Genomic DNA, 11,143 nt, shown 5'->3' with positions numbered 1-11,143 from the left:
GGCCTTCATTGGACCACTCTAGCCAACTTTATACCAAGAATTTTTCAGTTTCCTGTCAGCCCAGTACTTCTTCAATCTCTCTGATCTTATCCTTCTTTCTTCATCGGAAATCACCCTTCCTATTGTCTGTTTGTTGATTCTGATTTGCAGTCTGGTTTGTATGTCTCTGAGTTTCTTGATTTGTTGTCTGCCTGTAACTTGCTCTCTGCGTGGTGGATCTCCGTTATATTCTCTAAGGCAAGTCAAGGCCAGGTTGATGAGATAATCAAGTACTTAAGTGTTACAAGATGACAGTGCAATTTATAGAGTGAAAGAAGTAACCATCAAGCGAACAGTTGTTATATAATGTGTTATATGATTTGTATTGCGGTTATGTTAGGTACACAATACGTTTGTGATTAGTAGCGACAGTGTGTGAATCAGGGTGGGTTTTACGGTATCTGTGATTAGCACTAATCTATGGGTGAGTGACACCATGGTTCTGGCTTGGCTGTGATTAGTACCGACTATATGAGGAACACCATGGGATGGTAGTACGAGTCTCTGTGGTTAGTACACTTATGTGATGAACATTATAGGTTGCCTGTAAATGGCGCCGCAATGTGCGAAACACCATAGGTCTGTGTTACATGTGGGAATTTCATTACCTGTGAGTAGTACCATAATGTGTGGAATACCGCGAGTCTACGCTACTTTTGATTAGTACCGCAAGATGACAAATACCATGCTTCTACTTTCCGAGCGATAAGTACCGTTATGAGGGGCCGATGACTTGGATTTTTGACCTCTTTGGACTACAAGCATCATCGACTGAGTATTGTGCTGTAGAAGCAGTCCCTTGGTCAGTAATTCTACTTTTTTGACGTCAGTTTCTGTGAATATGAGGCATTACGGGTCGGATCCACTGATTGTTTTAAATTCATATCCATCCATTCATTTTTGTCCTCAGCTTTCGAATTCTGGTCAGTGAAGGATTTTGGACATTTAATTTGTTATTACATCATCATCATCATCATCATCTGTTTACCCTCCAGGTTCGGTTTTTCCCTCGGACTTAGCGAGGGATCCCACCTCTACCGCCCCAAGGGCAGTGTCCTGGAGCTTCAGACTCTTGGTCGGGGATACAACTGGGGAGTATGACCAGTACCTCGCCCAGGCGGCCTCACCTGCTATGCTGAACAGGGGCCTTATGGAGGGATGGGAAGATTGGAAGGGATAGGCAAGGAAGAGGGAAGGAAGCGGCCGTGGCCTTAGTTAGGTACCATCCCGGCATTCGCCTGGAGGAGTAGTGGGAAACCACGGAAAACCACTTCCAGGATGGCTGAGGTGGGAATCGAACCCACCTCTACTCAGTTGACCTCCCAAGGCTGAGTGGACCCCGTTCCAGCCCTCGTACCACTTTTCAAATTTGGTGGCAGAGCCGGGAATCGAACCCGGGCCTCCGGGGGTGGCAGCTAATCACGCTAACCACTACACCACAGAGGCGGCTGTTATTACATTTCGTCTCATTTCGTACCATTAGGGGCCGATGACCTAGATGTTAGGCCCCTTTAAACAACAAGCATCATCATCATCATCATCAAAGAAACCGGGCGAGTTGGCCGTGCGGTTAGGGGCGCTCAGCTGTGAGCTCGCGTCCGGAATATAGTGGGTTCGAACCCAACTGTCGGCAGTCCTTGATTTTGTCGGTTCTGTTTCTTAGGTCTTCCACTGTAATTTGTAGTTCATCCATATCTTCCTTGATTTCTGTAACCCATTTAATGTTGCACCTACTATTCCATAATTTTTCTATTATTCTCCTGATGATCCTGTTCTCTGGTGTTCTGATTAGATGTCCAAAAAATGAAATGCGTTTCTTCCTGATTGAGCTCATTACTGGTTCTATTTCCTTGTAGACTGTTTCATTAGAAGCTACTCTCCAGTGTCCATCTTTTTGGTATGATTTGTTGATGCATGTTCTAATGATTCTTCTCTCTATCTTGAGTATTTTGTCTATTTGTGCAGTGTTAGTTGTTTTGAAGATGGTTTCGCTTGCGTATCTTATTTCTGGTTGAGTGACTGTTTTGTAATGTTTTAATTTTGTTGCTAATGACAGACCTTTTTTGTTGTAGGTATTCTTGGTGACATATTGTGCTCTGGCCAGTTTATTTATTCTGTTATGCCATGCTGGCTTTTCATTGAGGTTATATGTTATGATTTCTCCCAGATATTTAAACTTATCTAAATTTTGATTTCTTAGTTTCCTATGGCAATTTTGTTTATGAGTGGTGGGTCAGTAAACATGATTACTGTCTTTTCAAAAGATATTCCAAGACCAATTTTCTGTGCTATTTCCTGTCTGGTTTCCTGAATATTGTTGGACAAGAGAGCAAGGTCATCGGCAAAACCTAGGCAATTTAAACTTATGTTGTGTTTGGGTCTTCCAATTCGGATGTTCTTTGGGTTACTCTTGTACCATTCCCTCATTATTATTATTATTATTATTATTATTATTATTAAATTAAAATGTTGAATTTTACAGCATTATCAGTGGTCGTACCCATCATTCACTGGTTTATTAGCTTCCTCGAGAGATCAGAGGTGGTGTCTGACCCATGATACCGGTTTCTATTCCAACCAACAAAAGAGAACTCTAAACCTGAAAGATCGCATTTCATTCTGGTAGATCTACATAAATAAAAGGAAAACTATATTACTCCTATAATAGCAGCTCTGCAGTGTCTTCGTACAAGGATGTACAGTAGAAATAAACGGGAGTTAAATACCGTCACTCTGTTATCTACATAATTAAGTCAGAAGTATGAGATGAGGAAGTATATACGATGAGTAACGCATGGTTGTCCGTTAGCAGTGGCGACCTGACGGAGCGAAGCCAAGCACACCTAATCCCCCCCGTCCCCGCACCTATCGGTCAGCAAGCCGCGCAAGGTGCGGCGAGGGGAGGGGGACGCAACGCTTGGGCTGCAATATCAGTCGCCGATGCCTTGAACTGAGAAATACGTGCGACGTTTTTTCTCACGTTTTCAAGTTTTGTAAATGGAAAAAAGTGCCAGATGCTTACATTATAATGTGCTTTAGATTTCCATCGCTCTCTTTTGAGGTTTGGGCTTCACCGATAGCCTTGGTAGCCCTCAGTATACGCTAATGATAGGTCTACGTTAGGCCGGTAGTACACTGTAAAAGAAGTTGGATTCAAATAACTTGAATCAAATGAATTTGATCATCTCTCTCTCTCGTTTTCTAAGCTCAAAAACGTATCCATTATTCTATGCGTTTCTGTTTAGTGGAGAAAACGTAAGTGCGAAGTTTCTTTAAGTTCAAGGCCCCTTCTGAAGCCCTGTTCATTTTTAAACGAATTTAAGCTATGGTTCTACTCGCCCTTATCCCAATAAGAATACTAAATTTCATGAAAATCAACTGATATATTCTTCCATGATACTCTAAAAGATAAGCAGACTGACAGACAGACAGGAAAACGTAAACAAATCAAACTGAACCGGATATAAGGCTATTATTTCTCCTGCCCGGTATAAAAATCAAGTATCAGGTTAAAATATAATATAGTGTATAACTTGCTCAAAGCGGAATCGCCAAGGACCAAAAAAATTCTGGATTGTACACGTGCCCGCATTACACAAAACACCGGTTTCCTTGCCTTAAAATAGTAATTTTAAATATTATGTACAGCTTACTTGTGTCTCCCTACTGATGACGCTCGGCTATGAAGATTAATTAGTGTTGTAGTACACTGATTTGTTAATTAAAATTAATTATTATTAATTATTATTATTAGTAGTAGTATTGCACTTCATTATTACATACTGAATGATACACAGTATATCATTTTACAACTAGCATAACACTATATTATACTACTGTATTTCAGAATACTGGATATTCGCTCCTTAAACTTATTTCCATCACAAAACTCTATACAGTACTTCAGAACACTAAGCTTTCTCCACAGATCAAACAAAGAAACTTGTTTCATCTTCCTTCTAATTGTCTGTCTCTGTCTGTTAGGTCATCAGCCCAGAGGCTGGTTGGATCCTCAAATAGCGCCAACAAAAGTTATGCGGTTATAAGGAAACTGCAAAAACCAATGGCAGCACCAAAATGAGGCGTACTAGGCAAGACGAGGAGTGAGGTAGTTTGCCATTGCTTTCCTCACTGGGTCAGAAAGTGCTATTGCAGCACGACTGACCCTATGAGCAACACCTTTCATAACACTCAGATGCACTAGTCGTGCTCTGAATGTCATTACTCAGCACCACCCATACCCCAGCAGCTTCCATATTGTCACAGCCATGCATGAGACTGGGACTTCGGTGAAAGCTACACTTTACTCTGGCCTGTGCCAAGAGATGGATACAAAAGTACTGTATCCTTCATGAAATGGCAGCAGGCAACCTTCTAATCGTATCTTTCTGAATGCAGTTCTCTGCTGAGTACATTAAGGGCATACGTAACAATTAACATTGTCAAAATCATCATATTTTATGTTTTGACATTTTTTGAATCTCTTAAGTCTGCCCTTTAAAAGTGTGTTTAACCATTTTAACCATTAGAAATTGCCATCAATTTAATTTTAAACATGCGCTAACAATAGGAAAATTGTCCGCAATGCCAGCGAAAACGAGATGAATTACAATGCCATAACTGATGCAAGCATTTAAAAGCAAAAGGAGAAAGAATTTCCTATGTCCTTTCCAAACACACACACATCATTCTCTTGCCTGTACGGAGGAAATGAAGCCCATTTGTAGAGATCTGTCCAGTCCCCAGCTGTTCGAGAAGGTGTCTTCATGGCAAAAGGCAAAACACCAATGAATCGGTGAACAAGTTATATGGTCTCACATTCCTAAAGGCACTTTTGTGGGCATAAAAACATTAAGGTTTGGTGTTTTGGATGCAGTGACCAATTTTGAAAATAGTAACATTGCCAAATATCATGTATTACAGGAGTTAGGACTAAACGTAGGAAGGAATTGTGTCAATGCCATGACGGAGTTGGACCGATAGAAACTACAAGTTGAAGAAATGGCTCAGCAAGTGCTAAGTGACAAGGCTAACGGAAATCTAGAAGACTTTGTATGAATCACATGAATATCCAGATTCTGCTTCGTATGGGACAGGGATGCACTGAGATATGAATACATGTGGAAAAAAAAAATTTTTAAGTGCCGTTTTCCCACTTTCTTATCTTTTTCATGTATGTTCCTTTTTCTACGTGACTATTATTCACAGAGTTATGTAATTTTCACCATGAAACTTTCTTATATTGATCCACATTTTAACGGATGCATTATGCAATACTCTTTGAGATTTGGCTGCTTATTTTAAGAAAACGTAATTACAATTTAGCACTTTAAAAAAATATTCTCTCACTCAGCTGAAGCCCAGTCAAATAACGGCTGTGCTGATGTATTAAGTTAGCTATGAAGAATATGTGGCAGAAATTTCATCATCATAACGTTATTTGATCCTGAGACAAAGGAACATGAACTTAACAAATTTAAAATTGGCGAGATAGACGGTTCCGTATCCCCTTCATTCAAGAAGAGTGGAAGAGTCTTCTTGCTCGTCTCCTCCTTTTTCTTGGACTTTCTCATTGCTAGAAGGGCTGTAGGGGATTCGAAAATGTGGCTAGTCGTAAGTTGTCCATCACTTCGAATGAAGTTTTGTACCTCGCAGGAACGTTTCTTGCTTGACAAAAATAGGATACTGCCGATGCGTTTTCAAGCATTTTATTCGTTCCAGTGTCCGTATTATAATTCTCTCCAAACACGTACGCCAGTTTGTCCAAACAATGGCACCGTACGAAGGACTACAGCAGTTTCTAATATTTTCCGCATTGTACAAGTAAGTGTTAAAGAAATCTTTCATTTTTCGTTTCCATCTGTGTGTCGAGGAGATCCCGCATTATGCAAAAGTAAGAACACTATAACGCCGTAGGCTTCGCTGAAACCGATGAAATATTCCGTAGTGGACAAGTTTACTCTTTATTCAAGTTCCTTTTTCAGCACGTTTTACTATATAAAGCAGGGCCTCTCAGGGTGCATGCACCGGTGCATTGAACGGCGCATGGTGCATAAGACGACTTCGCAAGGTTGACCAGAGTGCAGACTCCCACTCCTCGATTTCGAGCAATAGCGCTGTCTTTCTCTTTCCCTATGCCTGTCTCGCTCGCTCCGTCTGTCTCCCCCTTCCTCACTCGCTCTGCAATGCTCCACCACCCGAGCAGAGTTGAGCCGAGCTTAGACGAGATTAGCCGAGTCGCCCCGAGACAAAACGCTGGTCCGTACCGAGCCGAGTCGGACCGATGCACGGTGCACAGAACCTCTGCGCCTCGGTTTGCACGCGTGAAATTTTGGGCGTTTGAGAGGCTCTGCTATGTAGTATATATACATAAGTAGAAGAATCTCTAAACGTCTGTTATCCTCCTTCCGATTCCTCATTGGCTGGTGAAGATCGATAGGGATCTTCTAAAGTAATGGAATTACAGAAAGGGACATTCAACTCCGAACAACACTCAAACACAAACTTAGACAAGTTCATCAAGAACTCCCAACTCGACTGAAGGACGTCCATTCCGATGCGTTGAAGAAAGCACACTAAGAACACTCCGAAAAGACGAAAACCTGGTGGGCCTACGAGAAGACTAACAGTTGAGATCTAGCGATGAATAATAACATGCATACATCCACTGTTATGCCTTTCAGCGTTACGTCTGCAAGCCGCTGTGAATTTACTAACCGCCGCGGTAATCCTCTATTTGCTTTGTTTGTAACTAGTTCTGTGGTCTTGTTCAATTCTATACAATCGTTAGAAATTTAGTCTAACCATCGCCATCTTTGTCTCCTTCCACTTCTCTTACTCTCCATGACAGAGTCCATTATCCTCCTACGTAACCTATCCTCCTCCATTCGCCTAACATGACCCCACCATCGAAGCCGATTTATGAATACAGCTCCTTTTATCTAATTAATTCCTAACTTATCCTGTATCTCCTCATTCCGAGTACTCTCCTGCCATTGTTCCCACCTGTTTGTACCAGCAATCATTCTTGCTACTTTCATGTCTGTTTCTTCCAGCTTATTAATAAGACATCCTGAGTCCACCCAGCTTTCACTCCCGTAAAGCAAAGTTGGTCTGGAAACAGACCGATGTAGAGATAGTTTCTCCCGAGAGCTGACTCCCATCTTACAGAATACTGTTGATCGCAACTGCGTGCTCACTGCATTAGCTTTACTGCACCTTGATTCAATCCTGACAGAACACGCAATCTAAATACTTGAAATGATCTACCCATTCCAGCTATGTATCCCCAATCTCAAAAATCAGTTCTCTTGGATTTCTTACCTACCGACATCAGTTTAGTCTGATTTCATACCATACAGAAGGTCGTTCGACGTTTGAAGGGTTATAGTACCTTATGAAAATTCATGTCTCCACCAACGATCATGCTTAGTTGGAAAGCCAGCATTTCTAGCTATAGCCCGACGACGTAATTTCCATTGCAACAGACTTTTTCGCAGAGCTAGCATGTCTAACTTATCCCTGACAGGCTTCTTATTTCCTAAGACGGTTTTTAGGAGTCTAAATGCAAAGAAGTCCGAGGGTGAGCCATCGGGTGCCTTCACCGGAATGTCAGTAAAAGGAATTGCACGGATTCCAGTTTCCATCTTCATTCTCTCTAAGATGAGACGAGTCCAACGAGAGGTGTGGCTGGATGCTTCATCTTGATGTACCCATACCTGATCTTTCGCCTTCCCATACACTGCGGGATATCTCCGTTGTAAATGGGTGTTAAAACCTCATGGTGATAGTATGTAGAGTTTACCTTCACATTATTAGCGACACGGCGAGTGGTTAACTTGCCATTGTAGCAGTATCCAGCGATGATCATGAAACCCCTTTGGAAATCTTCCTGACATTCTTTATACAATGTTTGGTTTCTAAAGAAATTGTCTCTAGGGCGGTAGTAAGTCGAGCGGGGTTTGTTACGGTAACTAAGATACACATATGCTTCGTCCAATGTCATTTTTCCATCTATACCCTGCCAGATAGCCCTCGTACAGCTTTCTTGCGTTAGTGCGACGTTCCGAAATGCGACGAGGCAACACCATGTGATCCCGGTACTTATGCCGTTTTCCTAATTGCGGGTTCTTGCTGATTATGATGTTAACCGTTGAAACAGACATATCCAACTCACGCGCGATAGTTCTTTGGGGGTCAGGGTTACCGTCTGAGACAAGGGCCTTCACTTTCCTCACCACTACTGGTGGCTGGTCGTGGATTTGCCTTTTGTTTTTATTCAATACAGCACTGATCCCGTTTTTTATATCAAGAAATCACGCTTCTGTCACTTTCCTTGGATTACAGAATAACTATATTTAGCTCTGGAAAGGGCTGTTATGTAGCCCTCCCTGTAAGGGTCAATTCGCTTCGGCATCGTTGCTGCTAATGTCACGAAACTCTACACGCACGTTATCAGTACTGTTATAATTGGCGTATGGCAACAAGTTAGATACATATGTACAAGTATATAACATTTAGAAATATACACAGACAAGAAACATGATTTAGAGCAGAATGTCCAGTTGGGTGGTCCACTGTATGGCTTCCTCTGTTGGTTCCAAAAAGTCACTCGGGCTACCTGGGTAGGAACGTCGTGTACATTCACTTACAATATGGGGGATCATCTGCCGAGATCCGCCACAGTCGCACTCTGGTGACGAAATATATTTCCACCTATAAAGGGCATCCCTGCAGCGTCCACGATTTGTTCTCACCCGATTTAGAGTGGTCCAAATCTTACGTGGTAGGTAATGTCCACCAGAAAGATGTTCACCAGAAAAGATGTTGTGTAAGGAACTATCTGTGGCAACTTTCCAACGACTTCTCCGTTCTTCTAAAGGGTAAAAATTCCCATTAGCCAATGTGACAGCATCACGCAAAGGTAGATGACGTGAATTGAGCCTCGTTATTTTGAGAACAGGAATATCATCCAAAACAGGCAGTTGAGGGTTCATTTCTATCTTCTTGAACTCTCGAATGACAGCATTTGATCTTCTTAAATCAGGTGGCATTATACCTGACAGAATTGGGAGCCAATAAAGTGGCGTGGCCTGGATAGTACTTCCCTTGTTTTTCTTTCTTCTTGCTAGTTGTTTTACGTCGTACCGACACAGATAGGTCTTATGGCGACGATGGGACAGGAAAGAGCTAGGAGTGGGAAGGAAGCGGCCGTGGCTTTAATTAAGGTACAGCCCCAGCATTTGCCTGGTGTGAAAATGGGAAACCACGGAAAACCATTTTCAGGGCTGCCGACAGTGGGGTTCGAACCTACTGTCTCCCGAATACTGGATACTGGTCGCACTTAAGCGACTGCAGATATCGAGCTCGGTAATGAGTCTTGTATATGGGCTATTCAGCCAAACTGGTGCACAGTACTCAGCACACGAGAAAACCAGTCCCAAAGCAGAAGATCTTAAAGTCTTTGCTGATGAACCCCAACTTGAGCCACACAATTTCTGAAGGATATTATTTCGTGTTTTGAGCTTTTTGGGCAGATTCATAAGATGTTGTTTGTAAGGTAGTGTGCGATCAAGTGTAATTCCCAAATATTTTGGATACCAGCTGTGCCAAAGTTCACGATGACAAAAACGTACGTGAAGTTCAATGCCAGCTTGGCGATTATTCAGGTGAAAACATGACACTTCTGTTTTGTCAGGGTTCGGATTCAGTCGCCATTTCTTGAAATACGTTCAAGTGAAATCAAGTCTCTTTGTACCACTTCTTCTGTCACACTAAGGTCTCGATGTTGAGTGGCTAGTGTTATACCTCAGTATTGAGTACGATTCCCGGCCGGGTCGGAGATTTTAACCTTAATTGGTTAATTCCAATGGCACGGGGGTTGGGTGTATGTGTTGTCTTCATCATTTCATCCTCATCACGACGCGCAGGTCGCCTACTGGAGTCAAATAGAAAGGCCTGCACCTGGCGAGCCGAACCCGTCCTGGGATATCCCGGCAACTAAAAGCCATACGACATTTCATTACTGACGTGAATCATCACTCCCCGGTTTGACGTGTTCGCGTTGATAAAAGCGCCGACAGTGGCCTTCAAACTCGTCACCAGAGATCCCGAACGACCTTCTGTAATCATTGGAACTATTTTCAAGTTCCAAGACATTAGACTTCAGGCTTTCGGCACAATCTACCATTGAGACCAAATCGTCTGCACAGGCCAAAGTGCTTACTACATTTTCACATAACTGAATCCCTCCCTGCCACTTAATACATTTCAGCTGATGATCGACGTAATCTGTGAACAACAAAGGCGAAAGAGTACAGCCTTGTCTAACCGCTGTAAGTATCTTGAACCAAGAACTCATTCTACAACAATAATAATAATAGGATTTTAAAAATTATTATTATTATTATTATTATTATTATTATTATTATTATTATTATTATTATTATTATTATTATTACAGAAAGCTGTGGCCGCAGCAAGGGAGGCAGCAAAATCCAGAGGTCGGTATCATGCAACCAAGGCAACTCCTGGTAAACTGTACGCCCAGAAATGTGACCTCGCTAAGGAAGAAGACATCCTGGCTGTCTTCAACTGGATCAAGGAAACATTGGGTGGTGTTGACATTCTGATAAACAACGCTGCACTTGCAACGGACTCCGCTCTTTCAGGTAAGAAGATCCGTAAAACAAAGCAAGGTTGCTGAGGAAATCACAGTTGAAAGAATAAGAGGACAAGACTTGAACTAGATAGCCTTGTCATTATGCAGGCATTCGCTGCATTTTGAGTATTCGTTTTCCCAGTCCCACAGCGAATAGGTGTTCGGTTCCATGGCTAAATGGTTAGCGTGCTGGCCTTTGGTTCGTAGGGTCCCGGGTTTGATTCCCGGTCGGGCCGGAGGTTTTAACTTTTATTAGTTAATTCCCATGGCTCGAGGGCTGGGTTTTGTGACATCTTCAGCATTAAGCAGGGAACATACTGCTTCAGTTCCGCACGCTTCAAAATTTCTCCCCCCTCCTCCCACCATCCGTTCGGTCGAGCTTGTCTTCACAATAGGGTGGGGCACTATGACCCTGTTTCGGCACACTGTGCCGGTGTATAGTTA

At 42.4% G+C, this 11,143-nt stretch overlaps 1 protein-coding gene across 2 annotated transcripts in view; it reads left to right on the top strand.

The window, feature by feature from the left end:
• LOC136886434 (dehydrogenase/reductase SDR family member 11) overlaps positions 1–11,143 on the top strand; it is a 35,959-nt gene that overhangs the window by 6,858 nt on the left and 17,958 nt on the right. For both annotated transcript variants that reach the window (XM_067159210.2, XM_067159208.2), the window contains exon 2: positions 10,502–10,709. In XM_067159210.2, coding sequence (XP_067015311.2) covers positions 10,502–10,709 — 208 coding nt within the window. The remainder of the gene's footprint in view (positions 1–10,501; positions 10,710–11,143) is intronic.

Source organism: Anabrus simplex, chromosome X (genome assembly GCF_040414725.1).
Source record: "Anabrus simplex isolate iqAnaSimp1 chromosome X, ASM4041472v1, whole genome shotgun sequence".
Lineage (NCBI taxonomy): Eukaryota > Metazoa > Arthropoda > Insecta > Orthoptera > Tettigoniidae > Anabrus > Anabrus simplex.
This window is presented reverse-complemented; position numbering and strand designations above follow the sequence as displayed.